The sequence below is a fragment of the Lipotes vexillifer genome, unplaced genomic scaffold (assembly GCF_000442215.2).
Source record: "Lipotes vexillifer unplaced genomic scaffold, Lipotes_vexillifer_v1.1 scaffold914, whole genome shotgun sequence".
Taxonomy (NCBI): domain Eukaryota; kingdom Metazoa; phylum Chordata; class Mammalia; order Artiodactyla; family Lipotidae; genus Lipotes; species Lipotes vexillifer.
Window position 1 is genome coordinate 2,558,869 of NW_006780388.1, and position 27,415 is coordinate 2,586,283.

Sequence of the window (27,415 nt, forward strand, 5' to 3'; positions counted from 1 at the left end):
AACAGGAGGCTGGGGTCTGGGGGAGGGGTCTGTGCTCCGCCAGGGCCTTCCCTCTGCTCTCTCTCCTAACTTCTCTGCATCTGAAGAACTTGAAGGATGTGCCTTGCTCGCCACTGGGCTGTGTCATCCACGCCGTGGAGACAGTGGGGAGGGCTCTGCCTCTCCCATGGGTGCGGGTGTTAGGGTGTATCTGGGCTTCAGGAGAGCTGTGTGCACAGTGTGAACGTGGGCGCGTCAGTTGGGTGACAGCAGTGGGTGCAGGGCATGCATGCCAGGCTGTGTGTGGTGCGTGTGAGGGTGTGCCCAACCCTCCCTCCTTGGGGCCCTGAGCTGGCCCCGCACAGCCAGCCCACCCCCGCTCCAGTTCCCACAGACGCTCTGCTCATGGTCTGAGGCTGTGTTGTGTGGTCGTTCTCGCCTTCTCCCTCCGTCTCCCCCCTCCAAAAACTACTGACTGGCCTCCTCTATCGTGTCTGCTGATCCACATGTGTTGGGCACAACTTTGACATTTCTTAACAAAAAAGAGAATTAAAAAGCGCCGAAACCCAGCAATTGTGATTCGGGTGGGCTGAGGGGGTCTGCCAAGGTGGTGCCTGGGTGTGTGGGCCCCCTTCCAGTGGTCATGTGCTGGCACGTCACCGGGTGGGTGGGCCTGGCCAGCTACTTGGCCTCTCCTCAGTGGGTGGCCCAGGCCAGGGCCAGCAGGTGGGGAGGGGGGGTCCGGGCAGGGAGCTACTGTCAGCTGTCAATAAACAGCAGAATATGGAGCTGCCTGGCTCACTTTTTTGGGGTATGTACATTGGGGCAAGTGGGGGGCTAGCCTGTTCCTGACAGGGAGAAGTCACCAAGAGTGTACATCCTGGGGATATCAACAGGAGCCTCCTGTGGTCCCTGCCCAGCTTCCCTCACACTGGCTGCTGGTGCCTGTGCTCCCCAGTGTCCTCAGGTGGCCTCTTCCTCCCCCTGAGGACCATCCCCACTCAAAGCCACAGTCTGTGCAGCTTTTATTTCAATCAGGAAGTAATCAAATTTATATACAGTCTAAAAACAGTAGAAAAGGTGAGTAAAAAGGCCCACAGTCCATCTGGAGTGGGGATGGAGGGTGGGCCTGGTGAGCGTCGTACCTGGCACCCAGACAGGCTGGGAACTGTCCTGGCAGTGACGATGACAAGGCCAAGCAGAGGGAGGCTCACTGGGCGCAGGGCAGGGAGGGCACTGTCTGCCTGGCTGAGTCTGCCTGCCTGCTCCCATGGGGCAGGCAGAGACCCCCAAGACCAGCCATGTGGCTCGCTGGACTTGGACAGGCCTAGGTCAGGCCCAGAGGAAGCCAAGACCTGGCCTGGATTCTGTTAGCAAGTCCACACCTGCAGGGGAAAGGCTCTGTTTCAGGTGCCCCTTTGGCCATCCAGCCCCAGAGCCAGCTGCCGTCCATACCCGCCCTTCACTGCCCCCTGCCCAGGGCCGCTAGATCCCAACTCCCCCGCCCCCCCGCTCCCCCCATGCAGCCCCTTTGGATGGCTTGAGCCAAGGCACTGACCTTCACGGTGCTGTCCACGGCTCCTGAGAAGAGCCGGCCCCGGGACACTGCCAGCGCAGTCACACTGCCCTGGTGACGCAGCAGAGTCTGTGTGCAGATCATGTTGTCCATACTCCAGACCTGGGGGCACATGGGACATGAGGACCGCCCAGGCCTGGCACCCGCCCTGAGCCTCCCACCGTCGGTAGGCCAGCTCGCACCCTGAGAGACCGGTCGTAGGATGCGCTGAAGACTTTGGTCTGGTCTGGCGTTGAGATGACCGCCAGGGCATACACAGTGCCAACGTGTCCTGTCAGGGTCCGCACTTGCTCCTTAGACTCAATGTCCCACACCTGAGGGGGTGGCACAGGCAGGTCAGAGACACAGACGGGGAAGACAGGGGCCCAGAGTCAGACCCTGTCCCTTGGCATCCACTCTTACGTGGATGAGGTTCTCGTAGGTGCCACAGACAATGTGGTGATTCGTCACGGCAATAGAGTAGACGCTGCCGCCAGATGTCTGCAGGACGTGGATGCAGTCGAGGGTCCGGATGTCCCAGATCTATGGGCAAGTGCGGGCCACTTGGTCCCAGGCCAGGCGCCTCATCCCCTGGGCCTCTCAGCAGCCCACCACCCAGGGTGCATGTGAGGGTCTCCCCATGCTGGCAGCGTGGGGGCAGGGCAGACGGAGCCGGCACAGGGAGGGCGCACCTTGATTGTCTGGTAGGAGCCGCTGTACAGGTAGCTCTGGGCAGCCACCAGGGCCCGCACCCAGTGGTTGAGGCCGGTGAGCTCCTTCTTCAGCTTCAGCTCGGTGCCCACAATGTCCCACACCTGTGGGAGCGGCCGTGAGCGCAGGCCTTGGGGGCAGGCCCTGGCACCCTGCCGCCCCGCACACATGTACACCACCTTGCCTGACCTTGATGGCCTTCAGGGAGCCGCTGAAGAGCATGTTGTGTGAGGAGACCAGCGTGCACACCGGGTTGTCGTGGGCCCGGATCGTGTTCACCTTCTGCAGGTTCTGGATGTCCCAAACCTGGCGGGAGGGAGGACGGGAAGCCTTAGGCCCTGGCCGAGCCCAGGCCCCAATGGCACAGCGAGCCTGGGGGTCCCGGCCCACCCGCCGGCCCCACTCACGATGATGGTGCAGTCGGCTGAGCCGCTGTAGAGCTTGCACCTGGGGAAGCAAAGCCAAGGTGTCAGGGTGCGAGAAGCCAGTACCCTCGCTGACAATGCCCTGGCCAGGCTGGGGGAGCACTGGCCACTGGGAACCAGCAGCCTGGGCCATTGTCAGGATCACTGCTGAGGCTGCCTCGGTTTTCCTGCCTTAGCGAGGGGACCTTGGAAGTGGAGGCCCAGCCCCGTGCCTGCCTGGCAAGCATCTGACAGCTGAGCTGGGAGGTAATTACCCCTGTTAGTGTTGTTGGCAGTCAAGCTGTTGCTTCCTGTGAGCCAGCATCTCTCTCTCATACACACACACTCACACACTCACGCCCACAACACGAAGCCTCATGACACAAGACAGGAGGGAAGGTCTAGAAGGGGCACCCTGGGGGTGAGGGGGTGGCCAGGCAGGCTTCTCTGTGGTGCTGCGCCCCGGGCTCTGGATGTCGGCCAGCAGTAGCTGAGCCCCTGCCTCCACTCTCTGGTCCCACCTCTGTCCTCTGGCTGCCTGAGGCTCTCCAGGGCCAAGGCTCTGCTCTGTGAATATATGGCTTCAGAGGTGGAAGGCCCACATGCTGCCACCCATGATTCAGCCCTGCTCAGGGTCGAGGGCGTCTCCCAGGAGGAGCAGACAAGAGCCACTCTAGGACACGTGCAGCCACGGACTCAAGCTCACAGTCCACAGGACCTGCCATCCCCAGCTCCACATGGGCCCTGTGGTCTGTGGACACACGTGTGCCTGCACTCACCCCTGGATGCAGAGTGCCAGCACAATGCCATCATGGCCCTCCAGCGTCTTCTGGCACTTGTAGGTGGTACATGTGTCCCACACCTGCAGAGACCAGGATCAGGGCAGGTCCAAGCAGGGTCAGCCCAGTGGCAGGGGGCACCATGGCAGGAATGATGTGAGCATGGGGGAGGGGAGAAAGCCCCATCCATAGGCAGGCCTGGAGCCAGCAGAGGCTAGTGTGCAATGCCCACCCCTGCCCCGCCAGGCTGTCAAGCCCCTAGGCAGGACCCTACCCACCTTGATGGTCTTGTCAGAGGAGCCGCTGAAGAGCAGGTCCCCCATTGAGTAGACGCAGAGACACCAGACAGGGCCCTGGTGACCCACAAAAGTTCCTTTGCACTTGAAGATCTGCTGCGGGTCGTAGGCTGCAGAGAGATGGGGGAACTGGTGATGGGGGAACTGGAGGGGGCTTCGGGGATGGCGGCAGGAGCAGCAGTGGGCCCATACTCACATCCTAGGATGCCCATGTTCAGCCGTGCATTGATGTGGGACAGCTCGTCCTGCGAGGCCAAGAGTAGAGCAGAGGGTGGGGTGGGCGGGGCTCCACAGCCCTCCATGGCCCCAGGCCTGAGCTCTGCCAGGGCAGGGCAGATGCAGCAACAGCCCTCCCAGCACAGACACCTAATCATAAGTGGGAACAAGCCTCCTGCTGGGACCCAAGCTGAGAGATGGTCCTGTGTCCCCCACCCCACCCCACCTCCCTCATCAGGGCCCTGCCCGCTCACATTCAACATGGACGCGTCCCTCCGGAACTCCATGAGGTCCTCGCTGAGCTTGCTCTGGTTTTCATCCAGGACATCTGTGTAGCAGGGACCAGGAGAAGGGTGTCAGGGACCAGGAGGAGGGGCTGCACCCCTGCCACCTCTGGGCCAGGCTCTCACCGAACTTGAGCTCCAGGCTCTTCTCCAGCTGGTCGATCTTCTCTGAGAGCTTGCCCAACATGGAGCGCAGGAAGGCAATCTCCTGGTCCTTCTGGGCCAGTGCCACGTGCATCTCGTGGAAGCGGTCATCCGTCTGCTGAAGGAACTCCTTCAGGCCCTCGAAGCGGCAGGTCTCCAAGTGCGTCTCATACGTGTCCTGGTTTCCAATGAACGTGCACCTGGAGGGACAGGACAGCTGCCCTGCCCACCTGTTCAACTGCCCGCCCAGTTGGGCCCTTCCCTTTGCCTCCCCAAGAATCTCTCTCAAGTCCCACTTCTGTGCCCACTGCAGCCCCGATGGGCCACCATCCTCTGCATACCTGCATGCCCACCAACCCACCTACCCATCCTGCTTCTACTCAGCAATCCAGTCACTTCACTCCTGCTCAGAGCTCTTCAAGGGCTCCTCCACCACCTCACCAGCTTCTGCCCTAAAGAGCCAGCTGCTGCCTCTTCTCCCACCCCCACCTCCCCTCTGCTCTCAACTCCGCCAGCTGCCGGAAGCCCTCACCCAGGTCTTTGCCCGGCTCGTGCCCACGCATGCATTCATTCTCAGCTCGTGCCTTCCACAACCACCCGCAGCTCCCTGACCGCTCCGTCCCCCGTGTTCCCATGGTGCGCAGGTCTCCTCAGCACCTGTACCTCAGTTTGTAATTACATAGACGATGATGTGGCTCCCGCTAAGGTCGTCTCCCCAGAGCCTGGCAGACAGGTGCATCTCAACCAAGGTTTGCTGAAGGAGGGACCGTGAATGCCAGCCCAGGCCCACTCGCCCCCTCAGGTCCGCCCACCCCCACCCCGGGGCAGCCCCGTGCGCCCACCCCCGCCCACTCACCCGTACTTGGAGTGGGGACACTTGATGTGCTCGCACTCCTTGAGATGTGCCTCCAAGTTCATCTTGAGAAGGGGCGGGCAGCTGGGGTTGTTGGGGCACCGCACAGGCCTGTAGTCACAGCTGCCCTCGTGGTCCCTGGGGGAGGTGGGACGTGGCGGGGGGGCTGAGTCCCCAGGGGCACCGGTTCTCAGTACCCCTGGGGGGTGGGGACTAGGGATGGAGGAGGGCACTTACTTCCGGGCGCTGAGCTTGATGGTGAAGGGACACCCTCGGGGGTCCACCTCAAAGACAGTGGGCTTCCCGCCCCCCACTGCCCGACAACCGTGCCTGCAGTGGATGAAGAGCTCGCCAATCTGCTCAGCCACTGCGATGTTGTTCACCACCACCGTCAGCTTGGCATTGTCCACGGGACACTTCTCTGGGGGGGAGGGCATGCTGACCCCACAGCCCACCCAGCCACCATCTCCCCTAGCAGCCCTGCCCTGGGCACTGTGGCCAGGCTGCTCTGGAGGAGACCATTCCCTGGTGGGCAGCAGGCCTGGAACACGCTCCCCCAGCTGGGTGGGCTGAGCCTCTGTCAGGGGCCTAATCCACCCATCTACCTTCCCCTCTGGGGCACCCATAACAGGAAAGGGTGCACGGCTGGGCCACCAAGAATGACCACTGGGTGAGCAGGTGGTGGCAGAGGCCTCTCAGTTGACCTGAGAGTCTAGGGCAGGGCCAAGAGAGCTGAGGACAGAGCATGGAGAGGGCCAGTCCTGGGCCAGCTGCTAAGGCCTGAGACAGTGAGGCCGGCAGCCTTGACAGCAGGGGCAGCATCCAAGAGAGTGGGCACTGTGCCCAGAAGGCCCACCCACACCCGCCGTGGGGCGGGCTCTGAGCTGCCTTGCTCGTCAAGGTCTTGAGCCTGGCCCAAGCCTGGCCCGAGCAGTCACCCAGGAACCACTGCCGCAGGGGGACTAGGGAGAAGCGGCTGTGCAGCCAGGGTCTCCATCAGTGCTGGGCCCAGGCCGGACCTCCCCGGAGGGACCTCCCACTGCTGGGGAATAAAGGTGGCTGAGCCTAGGCTGAGAGGGCCCTACCTGACTTCAAGGCGCATCTTCGACAGAAGGTGTGCTGTGGAGACAATGGGCGGATTGGGGTGTGGCCGCAGAGCTGCCCCCACCCCGTGCCCACTGCAAAGGGCACCTGCTGGGCGGCCAGACCAGGCCTGTGAGCGAGGCCAAGGCTCCCCATGAAAGGGGCCTCACGGTGGTGCACAGGTCAGGGAGGGGCAGCCTCACCCCACAAGTGGTGATCACAGGGTCCTTGAACACACTGCAGCAGAGCTGGCAGCAGAGCTTCACCGAGGGCTGCTCGGCAAACACCAGCGGCTCCTAGAACAGGCGGGGCTGGGTGAGGGTGGGGCCTGGGACTGCTGACATGAGTGTGGGCACCCAGGGCCCCAGCCCCTTCCTCTGCGGGCCTGGGCTGCCCTCTTGGGGTGGAAGCACCTCTGCCGGGATGTATCCTGAGAGGAGGAGTCCGCTGAAGCCTACAGCTGGGCCTGAGCTCCAGCAGACCTGAGCAGGAAGGACCCCTCCAGCCATGCCCTCACCCCATGACACCTACCCTCTCCCTGGGACAGAGACGAGAAAGGGACCCACATGGGACCCGCCTTTCATTCCCAAAGCTGATGCCTGGGCAGCCCCTGGGGTGGGGAGTGAGAAGAACGTGCCTGGGGGACCCAGCCCAGCCCCCCGCATCCCTGACGTGGACCCGTGCGGATAAGGGGCCCCGATCAGGGCCTGAGGGGAAGGTGCCCCCACCGCCTCAGGACCGGGAGGGTCCCTTGGAGTCTGCCCGAGCCTGCCCGGCCACACCTACCGGCTCCTCCTCCTCCTCAGGCAGCGAGAATGTGGAGCGCAGGGACATGCTGGACTCTGAGTGCAGGGAGCGGACGGAGATGGCCGAGTCAGAGCGGCGTGGGGTGCTGATGGGGGGCTTTGGGCAGACAGGAGGCCGTCAGCTGGCAGGAGGGCCGGGCTCGGACCCCCATCCCAGCGGGCGCCCACTTAGCCCACGGCCCGGCTGTGCGCGGGGGAGCCGGTGTGACGCCCAGGCCCCGCCTGCCTGGCAGTCCCGGCCCTGTGGTTGGGAGGCCTGCTCACATCTGCCAACTTTCTTTGTGTAAATGGAGAGACTTCCTGCTATTCAATTCTACGAGGACACGCTCGGCCTGCTTCCTGCTTCCCGTGAGGGAATGTAGGCCGCAGAGGGGACACCTCCACCAACCAATCCCGGGGCGGGGGTGGCCACGGCCCCCAGACTGCTGGAGGGAAGGGGGTGGAAGGCTGGCCGCGGGAAGCTGCAGGGCTCCAGGTGCCTGCTGGGCTCAGCCACCCGCCTGGCCGTCCTGGCCGGGGACACTAGCCCAGGCCAGTGAGGCTCCCTGGGGGGAGGCGGGGACACCCCCACCAAACCCCAACCAAGCTTCTGAGAGCAGGAGGGGGGGCCACGGGTGTTCGTCTCTGTCTGAGCCACCAGAAACATGGATCTGGGGGAGTGCCAGGGCAAGGGGTACTGTCCCTTCCTCCTCTCTGGGCCTGGAACCCTCCAGAAAAGATACTCCAAGAGCAATCGCTCCCCACTCTTTTCCCCTCCTGCCCCGAAGCTTCATTCATGAGCCATAAACCTCCTGCCTCCATGCCCAGCCCACCTGCCCCCTCTAGGTCCCAGCCACTCTGGGACCTGGCTGCCTCTGTCTGAGCCTCTGTGGGTGTGGGGACTGTTGGAATGATCCCCTCCCCGCCAACCCGGGATGTGGGACCCACAGTGGGCAGAGGGAGGCTGGCCGGGCAGTTCCAGGGGCCAGTGTCCCCGAGAGGGTGCAGCAGAGATCAGTGTCCCCAGCATGCCCGCAGACAGGGACCTCCCTCACCAGGGCAGCACCCACCTCCCGTCACAGCATCTCAAGTGACATGTTTGCATGGAAACGCCACATGAGGAACAAGAGGGGAAATCAGAAGAAGTGAGTCAAATTATCCCCAGGGCAGCGATGGAAACCAGAGGGTGAGAACAGGTCCAGACAGGAGCTGGGCTGAGCATACGGGGCCTGGCCTGGCTCTGCTCTCCCCTGCCCCCCTAGCCCCCTGCCCCCCTGCCCGCCTGCCCCTTGCTGGGCTCCCACTCCTCCTGAGTGAAGGGGCTGTGGCTGCCAGGCCTGGGCTGGGGGCAGGGTAGCTAGCCCTAAAGTACAGGGCCTGGGGGAAGGCCCGGCTCCCCAGGGCAAGCAGAGGGGGCAGCCTGTGCGGGCTGAACATCCAACAGAGATGGTGCCCAGGTGGCCGCGGCTCAGGGCCCTCACAGCACACGCCTACCTCCTTAGAGCCACCAAAACCCAAGGATTCCAGAAACCATAGGCACGGGGAATTCACTTCCTTCAAGGCCCAGCTGGGCAGGCGAGCCTTCTGTTCCCAGCCTCACTCTGTGGGCAGGTCACAGGTCCCGGAGACCGAGGCAGGCAGAGCCCAAGGGAAGGGGGAGTTCGTGCTTAGGGAGGGCCTAGTGCAGTGCTGGGCACGCAAACGTGTTTGTTTGAATAATTAAAAATACTTTTTTTCTCCCTATTAAATAGGAAACAAAGGCCTGGTTGCCCAGCATGAGGAGAAGCCTTCGGCGCTGGGAGGCTGGAAGGGCTGGAGCACTGGCCGGGGTCTGTCGGGGGCTCTGAGGGAAAGCAGAAAGCAGGCAGAGGAGAGGTGAGTGGCAGTGGGAGGGTGCTCGCGTCCCACCCCCACCAGCCAGGCCAGCCTTCGCTTCCTGCAGCAGTCCCAGAGCTGGGCGAGGACGGACAAACAGGGAATGGCCACTGTGACCCTGGCCACACGGCCTGGGTACCGACAGCCAGCTCCAACTCTGACCCAAAGCCCTTCCTCACTGACCCCAGCCTGGGCCTATCCATCTTTCCCCACCCCCGACAACCCACCCATTCATCCTCTGCTCAGCAACAGATGAAGCTTTAAAAATGGGGTTTTTTCCCTGGTGGTGCAGTGGTTAAGAATCCGCCTGCCAATGCAGGGGACGCAGGTTCGAGCCCTGGTCCAGGAAGATCCCACATGCCGTGGAGCAACTAAGCCTGTGCGCCACAACTACTGAGCCTGTACTCTAGAGCCTGTGAGCCACAACTACTGAAGCCTGCACGCCCTAGAGCCTGTGCTCCGCAACAAGAGAAGCCACCGCAATAAGCCTGCGCACCGCAAAGAAGAGTAGCCCCCACTTGCTGCAACTAAAGCCCATGTGCAGCAACGAAGACCCAACGCAGCCAAGATAAATAAATAAATAAATATTTTTAAAAAGGGGATCTGATCTAGTTACCCTCCCACGCCCACAAGATGGAGCCAAACTTGCCTCCTCTCAACCTGCAGGCGCCACACCCTCTGGCTCAGCCACCTTCACCAGCACCTCTCTCTGGAAACCCAGCCATGGGTGCTCAGGCCTCAGGGTGTCGCACATGCTGGGCCTCTGACACCAGTTCGCTTCACCCTCAGACCTGAGCTCACGGCTGAGGCTCCACCTTCAGCTCCTCCTGGGCCCTGGGCGCCTGGAGGGAGGGCATGGTGGGAGGCAGGCTCTGGAGGGGTGGGGAGTGGGGAGCGAGGTGCAGACCTACCATGCTGTCCTCCTCGTCCCGTGGGGAGTAGGCAAGGGAGCTGGAGGAAGAGGGCGTCCTGCGGTGCTGTTTGTATGTGCTGGTCCCATCGGCTGCAAAGAAAACAGGGCTGAGATGCCGCGAGCGGGGCCGTACGGGGAGGCCTGACCACCGTGGCAGGCAGTGGGCTCCTTCGCAAATGGGCCAGGCAGGGGCGGAGGCTGGGCTGGGGGTTGTGGTTGCCTCCCCAGGTCTAACCAGTGCCTGCAGCTCACCCGCAGGGCTCAGCCTGCCCTGGACAGTCCCAGAGCTGAGTCCAAAAGCTCCCAGCCCCAGCCCTGCCACCCACAGGCAGAGAGGTCCAAGGCCCCTCAGCTGGTACATGGTGGGGCCAGGATGGCAGCCTGGTGGTCTAGGTCCCCTCTCCGCCCACCTCTTCCCCTGGTGCGGCCAGAATCAGGAACCGGCCACAGGCCCTCTTGGCCTCCTACAGGGAAGGCTGCTGAAGGCATGGCCCTCCTCCTCCTGCACGTCACCCCAGCTGCCCAGAGAAGGCACTGGTCAGGGGTCCACATGGGAATAGGAGCCAGCCTCACAGGCCCTGAAGGCAGCAGCCAGAGGCCTACAGTGGCCAACACTGGTCTCAGGCCCCAGCCAGGGCCAGATGTCACAACAACCAGCCCCAAAGGCCTGGTTCATGATCCAGGCTTCAAATGGCTGCCCTGTGACTGGGCCTCAGTTTCTCTGTCTGTAATGAGAGGGGTTGGGTGAGGCAACTGTTCGTGCCTGGTCACTGGCTCTGACCATCCCTGACACTGAGGGAGTCGCTGCGTTGGCCACGGGCGAGACAGGCCCCTGTTACTCTCTGTCCAGGAGCTTTTGACTGCCACGACAGGGTGCTACATGGTTTCTAAAGCTGGATAAGAAATTAAAGAACAATTACTCGGGTGATGCGATTAAGGGGAGCCTGTGTAAGCAGATGTCCATGGCGGCCTGGTGACCCTGCCGAAAAGTGTATCCAGAAGATACCGTGGAAAAGCAATTAAAAAACTAATTAGCAGCTGGTGTTCTCCTACGAGGGGCAGAGTCCTGAAAAGGCAAAAGAACACACACTGCTCCCCAGAAGCACCGGTCCTGACAGGAAGGGCCCAATGCCTTCATGTCTTCGGGAAGGAGGCTGTGCCCTCGTGGTCCAGTTCCTCACCACCTCCCAGAACACACAGTGCTGAGGGCTCAACCATGGGACCAGACTTGGGAAAGGACCCCGTGAGTACTTCTTATCACCTCCCCATACCCAGCCTGGTCCCCAGTCCTGACCTTTCAGGGCCTGCTAGAAGCCTGGGTGGGACGAGTCAGGGGTCACTTGATAAAGGACAGGTGTGCAAAGTGGTGCCAGAGAAGTCGGGCGGCCCACCCCAGAGAGGCGGCAGGCGAGGCCCCGGGAGGCAGGTGCAGGAGGATGTGGGGGTGTGGAAGGAGGATGCGGCAGTGGAACAGGAGGGAGCCGGATGAGGGACTCCTGCCCAACCCAGGTTGGCCTGGGCTCACAGGCTCACCTTTTGTGATGGTGGTGACAGCCGAAAAGGCGGGCCCGAAGGTCGTTTCCATTCTGGTCTGGAGAGAGAACAGATGAGACTTGGCCTTGACCCCAGCGAGGATGTGGACACACACGTGGACATGAGCTGACATGCTTTCCCACTAATGAGTCCACATGTGTGCATATACTCAGACATGCCAACCACACACATGGCATGGCCCACCCGAGGGACCTCAAGGTAGGGAGAGGACTGCTCTGGAAGCTCTTCTGGGGCCCTGGGTATGTGGAGTGTGCACAGAGGCAGATCCTTCCCCGAGGGTGTCCCCCTTACCCCTGTGGCGACGTCTGGGGTAGGAAGGTTGCTAGGCCCCCCGGAGAAGCGGTTGTAGCGGGCGCTCTTGCCCGAGCTCATGCTCTAGAGAGGCATCTAAGGTCCTCGGGCAGCATCCCCTATGGGTGGAGCACAAATGAAGGGCTTTGGAGATGGTGGCCAAGCCCCTGTAGGTTGGTGGGGCCGCTCCACACAGGCAGGCCCCCTCTGGCCAGTCTACCACAGGGCATGCTTCAGTCTCTCTCCACCACCAATCCCAACAAGGGCAGGTCCATGCGGGCAAAGTCCCTTCCCCTCCCTCCCGTCCCAGGTGTGCACAGGCCAGAGGAAAGGAGGAGACCCTGGGTGCAAGCAGGCAGCTGACACTCAGTTCTACCTTGCTTTAAGGCTTAGTCCTTCGGAAAAGCCCACCAGCTCCACCCCAGAGCTGGACAGCCCCTCACCCCTGCTCTGTCTGCTCCTCTGGGTCCGAGGTCTGAATGTCCCTGGGGCCAAGGCTGGGTATACACAGCAGGACAAAGCCACAGGCCTGTTTCCTGCCAGGGCAGGTGTGGTCAGGCCGAAGCCACCTGGTCTGCAGGATGTCGGGGATGCTGGCCGTGCCCGCAGAGAACCTGTGGGTGACGTACTTGGAGCCCAGCCCCTCACCAGCCTCATCACATGCAGAAAGCCCCTTCGGGCGGGGGAGGAGCGAAGAACTCCGACTCTTGACCTTGTACAGGTCACCCACTCCAGGAACAAAGGGTGCCCCAGTGTGACCCAGTCTCAAGGGCTGGGGTGGCAGGGAGAAGGCACAGTGGGAATCATCCCAGGTCTCTGGTGACTCCCATCCAAGAAGAGAGGGGCTAGATGGGCCCTGAAAGAGCTGGCCAGGCCCAGGTGTACCCACAGAATAGGAAGAGATTAGAAAGAAAAAGAGACCCAGTCAGCAGCTCACACTAGGACAGGACCCCAGGGAGAGCTGCTCCATTCCTGAGACCGCGCCCACCCTGTGGTGGCCCTATCAGCAGGCACCCCCTGGGAGCGGTCTTCCCCATGTCAGGACCCTCAACAGTCTGTAGCCAGGAGCACAGTCTCCCCCTGCAGCGGTCGGCTGTGTTGAGAGCCACGAGACGCCCGGAAGCCAAGCTCCCCACGGGGAGGAAGGCCAGACGCTCAGGACTGCTGTCAACAGGCCCACTTGAGCTCTCCACCTCAGGAGACCCCCAGCAGCATCCCCTGGACTGTGGGCTCATTGCCTGGTGCCCGGCCCAGCCATCAGACCAGCATCAGGAACTGCTCTAGGAGGTCAGGCTCATCTTGCTCCTGGGGCCGCGTGGCAGGCAGGGGCCCACTCTGTGGTCTGGAGTCCTGCAGGACTGTGAGGCTCCAGGGGGGGAAGGGCTGCTAAGCCCCCCACACTGTGGGAGAAGGTGGGAGATGCTCTCTGCCCCCTACTGTGAGTCCAGCAGAGAGCAACTGTACAGTCCAGCTGGTTCTGGCACCTTCCACACCAGGTCCTCCTGACCTGGACCATCTAGCAACATCCACGCCCCACCCCCCCATGGCCAAGCAGTGTGACCTGGGGCCCACCCAATGGTCCCCCAACCCGGCCTGCAGGTCTGCAGGGAGGGGGTGGGCTCTCAAGCATACCCAGCCCTCTGCACTGTGCTCCCAAGCCGCCCACCCCTTCAAATGCCACCTGCACGCCACCCCCCAAAACTTTGAGACTCAGGCATTGACAGGGTGGCTCTTGGCCCCTGCAATTGGCACTGCCATGAGGCACCTCCCCCACAGGGCTCTGAGCCCCTGTGGGTCTGGCTATATAGGGGGTCCTGAGAGCTTGGCCAAAGGCCCCCTGTCCTGCCCACCACTCACCCTGCTGTGACTCGAGGGGCTTGGCTGCCTGCCCCAGCCCAGGCTCTCTGGTGGCTTGTCCTCTCAGGGGTGAGACGGGGGCTCCTGAGAGTGGGCAGCGCCAGGCCCTCAGGCAGAGGGGTGAAAGGGGCTTGTCCAGAAGCCCACCTCCAGCCCCGCTGCAAGTCTGCACGCTAAGCAGGAAGTCTTGGGGGCCGCCCTGCTTGGGGTAAGGACACTCTGGCTGCGGTGAGGCCCAGACAGTGGAGAGTGGGAGCTCCAAGATTCGTCGCATCAGCATGAAAAGCTCCGCCCTTTTGGGAAACCCAGGGTTGGCTCCAGCCTTAGCACCACGGGGGCGGAAGTGGGGGGTGTCACAGGGAGGCCACTGGCTGACACTGACCTGGATTTTACAATCCATCTGCTCCTTCCAGTGCAAGCTCCCAGGGCCAAGAAGCCAGCTGCTGGCTCCAGCAAGCGGCACCCACGGTCCGGGTGGCCAGGACCACGGCAGGCGCTCCCCCAGGACCTCAGCCAGCCCGCTGCCTGCCCCCCTTTGGTGCCGGGTGCCCAAGTGCCTGTTGCTGCAGCCTGGGAGAGCTGGCGTCTGGCTGTCCTGCACTCTGAAGTGAAGCAAACAGAAAGGCACGCAGGGCCCCGCAGGGCAACATGCAAATCAGGCCGGAAAGTCCGCAGACAGCCAATAGCGGTCAGGCCCGCAGCGATGACACAGGACCCGGTAGGGGATGTATAAGACCGGCCCGTGAACCAAGCTGAGTGAGGGAAGGAGGGAGGGAACCATTTCCTGGTTCACAGGGTTCAGTGTGCAGCCACAGCCCTGGACAGGGGGGTGGGGGGAAGACCCTGCTCGCCCCGCCCACCCGGAACCAGAACCAGAGATTGCATCCAGAGCATCTCAGAATTGAGCAAGATGCCCTCGGCCTGCCCTCAGGCCGGTCCCTGGGGGCTGCATTTCGCAATAAAAGTCTTCCCCAGTATCCTCTGGCTCTGGAGGCCAAAACCCCAGAAACACAACAGCACACGCAGCACTCCCCTGGTTGGGGCTACAGGGAGGCTGGGCCCAGCCGTCCTGGGGGTGTGCCCTGGCCCCCAGAGGAGGAGGCCTCTTCCCCACCCCACAGTCAGCCTGAGGCTCTTAGGCAGGCAGGAAGTTGTCAACTAGAGCAAGACTCCTCAGCCAACCCAGAGCCTGGCCTCTCTCAAACTGGGAAAAGCCGTGTGGGATGGGCCGACTAGGGAGTTGGGGAGGGCAAGAAAGGGCTTCCCCTCAGTCCTTCCCCATTCCCTGCCAAGTCCCCACACCTCCTGTTCCCAGGTGCTTCAGCAGAGCCCAGGGGAGGGACTCAGGGATTCTATCCCAGAAAGAGAAAAGCCCCCAGGTCCTGATGGAAATGGGGCTGTCCACCTTGGATAAGGCTGATGGGAGAGTGGGACCTACGGATGCTTAGGGTCCGTGCAGGAGCAGCCCGTCCCCTGCCCCGCCTGAGCCAGGGGTCAAGACCCAGGGGTCTTTGTCTACCCACATCCATGTCTAAGGGGCTCCTGGGGCCTGCGGTGCACTCACCGCCCAATGAGGAACCAGCGATCTGCCCAGAACGGCCCAGCCCCTGCACTTCTCCACCACAGCCCCTCTTCAGGAAAGCCCCTCACCAGCCCCCTTCTCTGAGCAGCCTGCGCAGGAGGGCAGGCCAGCTCCATCGGGGTCCCTCCTCAGCCTGTCCCCTGGAGGGAGCCCAAAGGGATCTTCTGGGGCCTCACCCTCAGGACTGTGGGACATGACCCCCCTTTCCCTTAGGAAGTACCCAGAGTTGGTGTGGGTTAGGCATGGTTCCATGGCTGGCAGCCAGTGGAGCGGCGGCCTAGGCTGGCCATGCCAGAGCTGGGGGCGGTGGGGTGGCCAGACGAGGCCGAGCCCCACCTCAAGGCAGCTCCTCTGATAGCCCTAGGCAGCAGATGTGGTGGGGTTCCCTGAACAGCACATGCTGAGCCAGTGAGGGGGTGGACTGCCCTATAAATGTCAGGCCACACGTTTGGCACCAACTGCCCCAGGGAGGAGCATGGGTGGCTCGGGAATCCTTGGCCCTTCCTGCCACGGAGGTGTGGGTGGCCAGCTGGCTGGACTGTGGCCGGAGCTCCAGGTGCAGCCCCTGGCATCACCTGCAGACTGCACAGCCCCCCAGTAAGCCCTTCCCTGGGCCCTCAGGCCCAAGCCCAGGCCAGGCTGCCAAATCCTATAGACACAGGCCCAGTTGCCACAGCAAATCCACACACACTTCCCCTGGCTGTTTCCTGGAGTCCCCTTCATATGTCTTTTCCGTCCCAAACAGGAAGGGTGTGATGTTGGGAACCCCCTCAGCAGGCCCTGATCTGAGGTCTGCCCGGCCTCCCTTCCCTCCCAGCACTCAGCCCAGATCTTTGCCCTCACCTTGCCATCCTTCCCTCGGTATTCACAGCCTGGACTCCCCAGAGGTTTCAAAGCTGCCTGCCTAGACACCTGCTGTGACCTCCCCTACCAAGGGCTCTGCCCCCTCACACCCTCCACCCAGCCTCCTGGCCTTTCCTGTCCAGGTCCAGCCTCTCCAGCCTCCCCGGGCCCCTGTGCTAGAGGGAGGGAGTCTCTCCTGCTCTGTGGCCTGGCCTTAACCCCCACTTGGCAATGGGAATGCCTTCCCTTCCCCAGTGCCCTTGGGGCCAGCCTCATCTCCCCATCCTTTATTTCCCACATCTGATGGCCATGTATGAGGTGGGAACCTGTCCCAGCCTGGGGGACATCCAGAGGGCTTCCTGGATGAAGGGGCTGGCCAGATCCAGAGTGGGGAGAGAATGTTCTGGGAAGAGGTGGCATTCATCCCCCTATCTCAGTGTCCGGCTGCAGGGCCACTTTTTCCTGTCCACACCTTCCCTCCACTTCAGTGCCCAGCCTAGCTTCGACTGCAGGGGCAGAACTGGGAAGCATGTCCCTAAATTAGTGGGTCTAAACTCATGGAAAAAGGCCCTGGGCCTTCGCTCAAGAGCCAAGTGGCCAGCAGTGCCTGGGCCCAGTCTGCACCTCCAGGCTCCCTTGGCCGTTTTCTCATCGCTCCCTGCGTGGCTTCTGTCTCCTGGGCTTCCTCCTTGCTCCCCTGTAGAAGTCAGGAAGGGCACACAGTCCCTGGGCCAGATCTGGGTCTGGAGGTGACCAGGAACGTGGAGGGCAGAGGTCTGGCCCAGCCCACTCCTCTGTCTAGCCCTCGCCATCCAGCCCTCTGGCACACTCCTCCAGTCCTGGTGTCTGCTGGGCTGCTCCTTCCCCGCTGGGTGACCTCCCTAGGTGCTCCTGGGATTGTTCACCCCTCCAAAAGGCTTCCAGACAGCCCACCTCCTCCTGCCTAGGGCAGCCAAGGGCCAGGTATGAACAGTGACGTCAGCACCCCCCCAATGCCCACCTCCTGCTTCGCCTGCCCCACCTGACTCCACGCTCCTCCGGGGAGCGTCCATACCTCTTTTGCCCCACGGCCAGTGCACAGCGGACACTGAAGGCATCTGTTGAGAGGGGTTGGTGGGTCCATCTTCATGGGTCTGAGCCAGAGGTCTGAAGTCCTAGGTGCCCACCCACAAGTGCCAGACTCAGACCTGAGTTCAAATTCTGCTTCTGCCACTTAACAGGTGTGTGACTCTGGGCAAGTTACTTGCCTGCCAGGTCCTCGGATTTCTCACCTATTAAATGGAGTGGATGTACCCAAGTCTGGAAGGAACTGTGAGAGATGCCATGTGAGTTAACAGTGAAGGCTCCACTGACATCAGCTCCTCCCTGAAAACTGAAAATGGAAGCCGAGAGGCCACCTCAGGCACAGACAGCCAGCGAGGGGTCACAACCAAGGCTGACCAAAGCCCTGTTCCTTCTGCTTCCTCTGTTGCTGCGGGCAAGCTGAGGAGCTCCACCTTGCATGTAAGCCAGCCCCTCCCCAAGCCATGCCAGCTAGCGGCCAAATCACCATGTCTGGGCTGCCGAAGCCTCCCAAGTGGCTCAGGCCCTTCAACTGCATCTTCTTCCATTTCCCAAACTGTCCATTCCTCTGTCCAGCCAACTGGCTAAGGTTCACATCCACTGCAGGCCAGGCCCTACACTCCTTCCCAGCCTGTCTCTTTCAGCCAGACTGCCCTTTTCCCTGCTCTCCCCCCAGGAAGGTTCTGGCTTCCTGGAGATAGTACTGCTATAGGATGCAGGCACCTTGAGACACAGGACCTGGGGTTTCCATGGAGAAACTTGAATCCGCAGAGCAGTGAAAGTGGGAATTTATAACGGAGAGGGAAAGGGGTGTGGAAAGGGAGAGGCCCAAGAAAAGGAATGAGGAAGAGAGAGGCCACATAGTTGGCAAAGCCCAGAGGGTGGGCAAGTCCCAGGAGAGGGGGCCTGTGTGTGTGGGGGAGGGGTCTGAGGGATGGGAGAAGGGTGTGCTGACAGGCTGGGCAGCATAGAGCTCTAAGCAAGGGACACAGCAAAGTAGGGTGGAACCCCTCCCCCCTGAGCAGGGTGCCATCCAGCAGGACCCCAGACTCATCCGCAGCTGACCACCCTGACCTGGCTCAAGACAACCAGGCCCGGGCAGCCAGACCCAGTGAGAACTAGGAGAGGAGGGCCCCAACCCACTCTCCTCTGCACACAAGCCAGCCTCCTCACTCTCTCCTACTTCCCCACTGAAGCTAGCAGTCCATCCTCCACTCACAACCAGAGGCTCTTTATTAGACTTAGACCTGATGCCCTCTCTCCTGTGCTTGAGTCCTCCAACAGCCTCCCTTGTAAGCACAATATAATCCCCATCCTGCACTCTGTTGTGTCTTCACCAATTCACCTCTCATGACGTTGCCAGTACCTGCTGGTGTCCGCTGAGCTTCCTCACCCTGGGCCTTTGTACATCTTGCTACCTCAGCCCAAAAAGCTCTTCCAGCAACTTTCCAGGACAGGATGCTCACTGTAGGTGCCCCCTCCCCAAGCCATTCAGGAGCCCCTGGTACTCTCTTTCTCAACACCTTGCTTCTTTTTTTCATGGCACCTATCACAAATTCTCATGACTGTGTCTGTGCATTGTCAATCCCGCACCCCTCTCTAGATCACCCGTTCTCAAAGCGGGTATGCTTGGAAATGTCTGGAGACATTTTTGGTTGTCACCTCGGGGGTGGGGGAGGTTACTGGTATCCAGTGGGTGGACACCAGGGATACTGCTCAACACCCTACAAGGCACAGCAGGGAATGATGGGCACGAAGTATCAAGAGTGGCGAGGTTGACAAACCCTGCACGAGAAGAGCCTAGGAGAACTGGGATCATGCTCTCCGCAGTCTCCCCGCGCCTACGACAGTGCTGGGCACCCGGCGGCGATCAGTAAACGCAGGAAGAAAGAATGAATAAAGGAGAGAATGGAGAAAGGGAATGAGTGACGGACCAGCTGACAGACAGACGGACTGACCGGGGAGACTCCGGAGCGTCTCAGCCCCGCCCCCCAGGCCCGACCCATTCCCCAGACACCAACACGCCGGCCCTCCGCCCCACCGCGCGGGCCCAAGGCGCGAGCCCCAGGCCCGGCACGCCGCTAGGACACTCACCCGCCTGTGGCCGCTCGGGAATCGCAGCGCCACCCTCCCGCTTCATCGTGCCCCCTCTACCGCTGGCCGGGAAAGGGACAGGACGTTCGAGCCGGAAGCGCTCAGGCGCTGTGCCCGCCGGGATTTGCAGTTCTCTGGCTCTCGGGGCCCCAGGCGGCCGCCTTACTCGAGGCTCTTCAGAAACTACGACTTCCGGCGGCTCAGATGTTGCGGGGCGGGATTGGTGGCTTCAGAATCACTCTATGTTGCAGATCGGACTCTGATTGGCTATATATATCCGTCGCTCACAGTTAAGTTCAATGGCCTCTGCAAAAGGGTGGAGCTTCGGGTGTCGGGTCAGGGAGACCGCCCCCAAAAGAAATGTCAAGGCTCGATTGGTGGAGACTTGGAGAGTAGAGAAAGGAGCGTATCAGCGGTGAAGAGGGGAGATACTTCCGCTGGGATTGCCCAATCGCAGAGGTGGAGCAGTTTCTATAAAAGCTTGAGCCTCAGGCTTTTACGGTCTCTCCGGATCAAGTACGAGGTCGTTGGGTTCGTAGTTCTTTGTTCCGTACGCCACAGTCAAGGGAGGAACCGGGCCCAGAGGGGGTTGGGGAAGTGGCCCAAACCTGCCAGCCAACCTAGCCCCCGGGTCCAGCCTCCGCCTGAGACCCATCTTGGTCCTCAGCGTTCTACACGTTTCTGCTTCACCCTCCCCCCAGTTCCGTCGGGAAGTCGGAATCACCAGATCTGCTTCTCTGTATAGGTAAGGCTGGGCTGGGCCTGGTTTCCCAAATTCAGTTCCGAGCCTGTGATGAATTGCTTTAATTTCTGACACCTCGTATGAAAACTGCACGCGCAGTCTGATTATTTTGCAAGACTGAGGCTTTAGGGTGCGCCTCCTTGATGGAAGGGCCTGGGGGGTGAAAACAGGTCTTGCCGGAAATGGCAGGATTGGGCATCTGTCTGCATTTGGGCGGTTTCTGACTTTCAGGACTGTCGGTGATCCGGCTGGAGACCTTGAGGTAAATCAGCATCAGTCTAGGGTTCTTGGTGCCCTGACTCGGATCCCTGGATTCAAGGTAGATCACGGGCCTTGCCCAGCTGCGCGTGGAGACCTCTGACTTCTCCCTTTCTCTGCCTCTCTTCTAAGACTTCCCTCTTTGGCGGGCAGCTGGGATTTTGCGCCATTTGGGGAAAGGATTTCTTGAACCTCATTCCTAAACTGCTCCCGCAACATTGCCAAATCCAGTGCTATGTCGGGTAGAATTCACAGGACTCTTTAGGTTTTATTTTTGTTACCAAGAAAGCAGGGTGAATGACTTTGGACTCTTCTGTTGCCTAGTCTCCGATCTCACCACCTACCGACACTCCTTTGCCACCTTCCAGTGCGCCCAACTCCAGTAATCCCACTCTATGCAGCTCCTGTAATCAGAGACCTGGGGAATCAGAACCCTCCCGTTATTCTAGACAATCTTCTCTTAACTACATTCCAACTCTTAAGGGGGAAATAGAGCCCTTTCTACTCTACAAGTACCTGTACTTCTCCGGATTCCCTTGGCCAATCCCAAACCCTTCTTCCCTATGCCCTTCTATACCCAATGATACCCCAGGTTGAAAATGCTGGTCCTGCTGGGGTAAGCCATAGTGGAACTTCCTATAACCCAGGATCACAGAAAATATGCCCGCTTAGGGAAGTGGCAAATGGCAAAGGCACAATCAAGAGTACATGCGGGGCTTCCCTGGTGGCGCAGTGGTTGAGAATCTGCCTGCCAATGCAGACGACACGGGTTCGAGCCCTAGTCTGGGAAGATCCCACATGCCATGGAGCAACTGGGCCCGTGAGCCACAATTACTGAGCCTGCGCGTCTGGAGCCTGTGCTCCGCAACAACAGAGGCCGCGATAGTGAGAGGCCTGCGCACCGCGATGAAGAGTGACCCCCACTTGCCACAACTAGAGAAAGCCCATGCACAGAAATGAAGACCCAACACAGCCATAAATAAATAAATAAATAAATACATTGTGTATTATTAAAAAAAAAAAAAAGAGTACATGCGCCCTTCTTCTTAACCGATTTAGCCCAATGCAAACAAAGACTGGGCCAATTTTCTGAAGACCCTAGTAGGTTCACGGGGGATTTCAGGCCCTAATCCTGGCCCTTGATTTAACTTGGAAGGACGTCCAAATAGTCCAATGGTTTTACCTACCTGCTGTACCCATGAGAAGCAGAGGATATGGGCAGCAGCACAGGTGTATGCCGACCGGTTTGCCAGGGACCAGCCCAACATTTATGTTGTTCAGGACGCAGTCCCAAATCATATAAGCCCATTTGGGATTATAATTGCCGGGGCGGGGGGGAAGGCCAGGAATCACAAGGTCCAGTGCCTATTAGAAGGAATGAGAAAGTGCATTTGGAAGCCAGTCAATTATGAAAAGGTCAAGGAAGTGACCCAAGAGGAAGAAAAAAGCCCTGTTCTCTTTCAGGGACAGCTTGTGGAGGCTTTTTAGAAAATGTGCTAACAGATCTCTCTGCTCCCAAGATTCAGTCCCTGCTGCCCCTGATATTAGGCAAAAACTCCAAAAGTTAGTTAGGCCCACAAACTCCTAGAGGTGGCCTTTGGAATATTTAATAATGGAGATCAAACTGAGGAAGAGGATAGAACTCAACATGGAAAAAGGCACGCTGAGGCTCAAGCTAAACTGATAGCTGTTGTTGTCAGCCGTGCCTTGCAACCTCAGGGCAACCCAAAGGGGGCAAGAAGGGTCAACCATCAGTCCGGAGGCGAGACCAAGGGGGAATGCTTCAAATGCAAGTCATCTGACCATTGGGCCCATGAGTACCAGAAGAAGCTCCCGGGCCTTGCTCAGTCTGCAAACAGACCAGTCATCGGAGATGGGACTGCCCTTGGTCCCCAAGGGGAATGGGGGCTCCTGCTCCTGAGATGGCCATGCTGGATGACTGAAGCAGCCGAGGGATTCTGGCGGCTCCCCCCGCCCCCACAAGATGTCTATCTCCGTTGAGGAGCCCCTGGTGGCAGGTAAGATCAATTTTTTAAATTGATGCAAGAGCCACTTGCTCTGCCCTGATTTCTCATGCTGGGCCTCTTTCCTGTAAAAGCTGCCGTGACTGGTGTCAGTGGAAAGCCTCGTACCCTTCACTTCACTGGGGCTCTCACTGGCCATTTTGAACATGCCTATTTAGTTGAGTGGCCTACCCCACTACTAGGGAGAGATCTTCTGGGCTCCCTCAAGGCGATATTACTGTTAGGAGGCCCTGAGCAGAGCAGCCCCTTATCTTAACCCTGGCTAAGGCAGATCAACACAAGAGCAAGAGCTTGTTGCCAGCGACTTGTTCACTTCTACAAGCAGTGAACCTTGCAGCACACTGGACAAAGGAGTCCCTGGGAGGGCTATAAATGCCCAACCTGCAGAAACTAGCCTTAAGCCAGAAGCTGCTTACCCTAACCAGAGACTAGTACCCCATTAGGTTAGGCAAAAAAGGGGTTACAACCCCTCATACATAAATTTTTAAAATATGGCTTCTTGGTTCCCTGCCAGTCTCAATGCAATACACCTATTCTGTCAGTTAAGCCTAATGGGGGGATGGTGGTGCAAGACCTCAGCAGTAAAAGAGGCAGTGGTTCCTATACTCCCCCTTGTGGCCAATCCTTATATTAGCCCAAGTCCTTGTAAATGCTAAATGGTTTACTGTGCTCGACCTCAAGGATGCTGCCTTTTACATCCCAGTTCATTCCTCACAATATTTGTTTGCCTTCGAGTGGACTAACCCCCACTTGGGCCAGACGCAACAATACACCTGGACAACACTACCTACCACGGGTTTGGGGGCAGCTCACAGTGTTTGCCCAGGCCCTAGGAAAGGAACCAAGGGAAACAGGCCTAAAAGGGGCTATGCTACAGCATGCAGATGATATATTAATATGTAGCCCCATTGTGGAGGCTCAAGTGAGAACATCATTGAAGTTCTTAATTTCCTTGAGGTCCAGTGTTACAGGATCTCCCAGAAAAAGGCACAAATCCCAATGCAACAAGTTAAATACATGGGACACATTATAAATCCTGGACGTAGACAGCTGTCGCAAGATAGAAAACGAGTATGTTAGGCCTAAGTGCCCCAAAGACGTTTCTTTGTACCTTTTTACAAAGGTAAAAAAGCAGGGTTTTGCTGACTCTGGATCCCAGGGTTTGGGCTAATGTCTAAGCTCCTATGTGAAGCCATTAAAAGCCCAGATACAGAACCATTACTTTGGGCTGAGGAACACAGGAAAAGGCTTTTAATAGTATCAAACAGGTCCTCATTAAAGCTCCTGCTCTGGGTCTCCTCAGTTTTAAAAAGCCATTCATTTTGTAGGAAGTCCTAACCCCCTAAAAGCTCTGGGCGACCTAAAAGAAACTAGAAGTTCCTCAGCCAATAGGCTGTTTTTCCACACAACTAGATGGCGTGCCCTGAGGTTGGCCTGGCTGCTTTCGGCCAGCAGCTGCCACCACTTTATCAGTGGAGGAAGCTAACAAGCTTACCTTGGACGGCCACTGGAAGTCCAGACCCCCGCCCCCCAACATCAAGTACAAAGGATTCTAGAGATCAAAGGCCACCACTGGCTAACTGGAGGCCACTGTACTAAGTACCAGGGTTTACTTCTTGACTCCCCAGAGGTAACCCTCAAAACTCCCAACACTGAGAAAAACGGAACCCTCTTACACTGTTGGTGGGAATGTAAATTGGTGCAGCCACTATGGAAAACAGTATGGAGGTTCCTAAAACTACAGTTGCCATAGGATCCTGCAATCCCACTCCTGGGCATATACCCAGACAAAACTATAATTTGAAAAGATACATGCACCCCAGTGTTCACTGCAGCACTATTTGCAACAGCCAAGACTTGGAAACAACCTAAATGTCCAGTAGAGTAGTGGATAAAGATGCAGATATATACAATGGAATACTACTCAGCCATTAAAAAGAATGAAATAATGCCATTTGCAGCAACATGGATGGACCTAGAAATACTAAGTGAAGTAAGTTAGGCATACCATATGATACCATTTATTTGTTTGTTTGTTTTTTTTGCTGTACGTGGGCCTCTCCCGTTGCGGAGCACAGGCTCTGGATGCGCAGGCCCAGCGGCCATGGCTCACGGGCCTAGCCGCTTCGCGGCATGTGGGATCTTCCCGGACCGGGGCACGAACCCGTGTCCCCTGCATCGGCAGGCGGACTCTCAACCACTGCGCCACCAGGGAAGCCCGATACCATTTATTTGTGGAATCCAAACTACAACACAAAGGAACATCTGTGAAACAAAAACAGGCTCAGAGAAAAGACTTGTGGTGACCTGGGGGAGGGAAGGACTAGGAGTTTGGGGTTAGATGCAAACTAATATATAGGATAGATAAACAACAGGGTCATACTGTATAGCACAAGAAACTGTATTCAGTATCTTGTAATAAACCATAACGGAAAAGATGGAAAAGTGTATATACATATAACTGAATCACTTTGCTGTACACCAGAAACTAACAACATTGTAAATCAACTCTACATCAATAAAATTAACTTGCCACACCCTCAACCCAACTACACTGATGCCTGCTGAAATCCCAAAGGTAATACATTCCTACCTTAACCAGGTTTATCCCTATAGGCCTGATATGACAGATCAAGACATTGACATTCCTGAGGAAGAATGGTTTACTGATGGTAGTTCATTAAGGACGGGCTCAGGAGGGCAGAGCCTCAGAGGTGAAAACTTTGTGCTGCCCATGGCAGCCCAGAAGGCCGAACTCTAACCCAAGCCTTAACCCTAGGGGAAGGAAAAATTATAAACATATACACAGGCTCTAAATATGCCTACCTCATTTTACATGCCAATGGAGCTATATGGAAAGAGGACTTGAATGCAGAATATTCCCCTGTAAAGTATGGGGCTGAGATCTCACAGAGGCAGCTCAAAAACCAAACAAATCAAGTAACAGTCATTCACTGCCATGGACACCAAAAGGGAATCTCCCAAATTATCAAAGGGAGCAACAGGGCAGATGGAGAAGCAGAGAAAGCAGTCCTGTTACAACAAATGACATTAATCCCATCCCTTACCCCTTATAACATGCCCAGGTACTCCTAAGGAAACCTGGGCGCAAGAAAAAGGGTGAGTTAAGGGAACAGAAGGCTGGTGGCGCATCAAAAATTGCTTTTTCTGACCAATGGAAAATTAAAGGCCTATGATTTTTCTCCATCTGGTGAAGGATACTGTGTCTACAGTGGTTTTCTGGCTTTTAACGAGAAAATGACTCCCAGATATGATCAAAGGGTTACTTGAGCCTGTGCCCTCTGTGCCACCCATAAATAAGGAGGCCATCTCAACCCACCCCCCATTTTGTGAGCCCAGTCCAGCAACGTGGGCCTTAGCCAGGAGAGGACTGGCAAATGGATTTCACTCAGATGGCCTCTTTCCAGGACTTCAAATATTAGTCTTTGTGGGTAGTTTTACTGGATGGGTGGAGGCCTTTCCCACTAGGACAGAAAAGGCAACTGAAGTGGCTAGAGCGCTTCTGAAGGAAATTATCCCTAGGTTTGGGTTGCCCTGACACTTCCAGATTGACAGTGGACCCTCAATTCATAGCAAAGGTTACCCAAAAGACCCTAGGAAATAGACACTACCTTTATTTGTCCTGCAGACCTCAGTCTTCAGGAAAGGTGGAACAGACCAATCATACCCTAAAGAAAACCTTGGGTAAGCTCTTATCAGGAAATATCAGAACCTGATAATAGGTGGTGCTACCTGCTGCCAGCAACTCTTAAGGGTCGGGGCAGCCCCTAAAACAACTAGGTTGATAAGCCCCTTTGAAATGACATATGGTAGGCTATAACTCACCCTGGACATGGTAACTGGCTGAGAAACCTAGGCACACCTTAAATTATTATCCTGGGAAAGGTCCGAAGGGGGCTATTCAAGGAAACAGTTCAGCTCTCCCCAGATAACAGCCCCAGTTACTCCAGTGTAAACTCTGGGTACTGGGTGCTCTTAAAGACCTGGAAAAATGAGTCCCCTGGTGACCAGCTACTCCCAAAGCAAAAGAGTCTCAAGTTTTGCTAAGCACCCCTACAGCAGTTAAACTTCATGGAGTCACTAGTTGGGTCCATCTACCCAGAATTAAACCTGTTAACACTGATCTGTTACAGGAACCTGAAGACCCACATCCTAGCTATTCCCGTGAACCTGCCCAAGACCTCAAATACCTCTTCAAGAAGGTGATCCCCAAGCCAGTGACAACTGCATTGATAAGTAAACTCTCACTTTGACATTAATTTCTTTGGGGCTCTCTGGGTAACAAAAGCAAGGTAAGTGACAGTAGGCTGGGAGCCCATATTTGCTACTGGGATCTTGTTTACTGCTACTGGGCTCTTGTTTAACACTACTTGCATTCCGGTTGCTTCCTAAATTAGAACTCTGATTGATGTCATTATGAAGTTATTAGTCACCCTAACTTTTCTCCCCCTCCTTTGGGGATTCATGTCAGGGGAGTGAGGATCCAATGCAATAGTAAATCTCTCAAGAATTTTTCCTCAGGGAGAGAATCTGTCTCAGTGCTGGGTTCTACCATCCCAATCCTCAAAGCGACGCCTATAAGCTGAAAGAACTAAGCTACACATCCAGTAATGATGACCTTGAACTTACTCTGGCTGAAGGTCCTGTGACCCCTGCTCCCCTCAGAGTCCACATTCCAGCCCTTGGCACAGCTTCCATGCCTGGACCTGACCCCTCTCGTTAGTGCATCCAGCACACAAAGCTCCCCCCATCAAAGCATATTGTCTGTCATAAAGGTAATTCATCTTGCTGCCCATGCCAGAAGCCTGGACTAAATTCTGCAATGCACCAGCAGTTGACATCACCGCCGTTACCCCTAATTTTAATTGCGAAGACCAGACAGGCAACGCCACCCATTGGTTCCTCCAAGATCAGCTGGCTGGTGGGATGTGTCTCCTGGACAGGTCTGGCGCCAAGCGTCTAACACACATCTTCCCTGCGTGTAGTACATGTTTTTTGCCTCCCAAAGCCTTCGAAAAGACTCATACACCCTTATTCAGTGGCGGGATCATTTCTTCCAACTGTACTGGAACCCCCCCCTCCTTGGGCAGACTACTGAAGTGGTTTAATTCCACAACAGTATGTCAGGCATGTACCCCTCCCAGACATCTATTCCTTTATGGTCCAGGTGCAAACTGACTGTCCTCTTCAAAAAACCCCAATTCCTCTTT

The 27,415-nt window shown here is 57.9% G+C and overlaps 1 protein-coding gene across 1 annotated transcript; it reads right to left on the reverse strand.

The window, feature by feature from the left end:
- Nucleotides 1–994: 994 nt before the first annotated feature.
- TRAF7 (TNF receptor associated factor 7) lies at nucleotides 995–19,235 on the reverse strand. Its single transcript, XM_007453544.1, has 21 exons — nucleotides 19,161–19,235; nucleotides 11,723–11,841; nucleotides 11,411–11,468; nucleotides 9,876–9,967; nucleotides 7,091–7,207; nucleotides 6,508–6,600; nucleotides 6,307–6,340; nucleotides 5,459–5,642; nucleotides 5,225–5,359; nucleotides 4,351–4,568; nucleotides 4,195–4,268; nucleotides 3,921–3,969; nucleotides 3,707–3,834; nucleotides 3,429–3,511; nucleotides 2,653–2,692; nucleotides 2,435–2,551; nucleotides 2,227–2,349; nucleotides 1,958–2,077; nucleotides 1,738–1,869; nucleotides 1,538–1,657; nucleotides 995–1,364 (listed from the first exon to the last, which is right to left on the reverse strand). Exons 2-21 carry the CDS (start codon nucleotides 11,801–11,803, stop codon nucleotides 1,350–1,352), a joined length of 2,013 nt encoding a protein of 670 aa, XP_007453606.1. The 5' UTR covers nucleotides 11,804–11,841; nucleotides 19,161–19,235; the 3' UTR covers nucleotides 995–1,349.
- Nucleotides 19,236–27,415: the final 8,180 nt, after the last annotated feature.

What these genes read in the sequence shown, in the direction of transcription:
- TRAF7 (XM_007453544.1), bottom strand. Translation starts at nt 11,803, where the DNA reads ATGAGCTCGGGCAAGAGCGCCCGCTACAACCGCTTCTCCGGGGGGCCT. An exon ending in CCTCTGACAAGACCATCAAG is followed by an intron (nt 3,512 to 3,706) that starts GTGGGTAGGGTC and finishes TGGTCTCTGCAG; the next exon opens with GTGTGGGACACATGTACCAC. An exon ending in CCTACGAGAACCTCATCCAC is followed by an intron (nt 1,870 to 1,957) that starts GTAAGAGTGGAT and finishes CCACCCCCTCAG; the next exon opens with GTGTGGGACATTGAGTCTAA.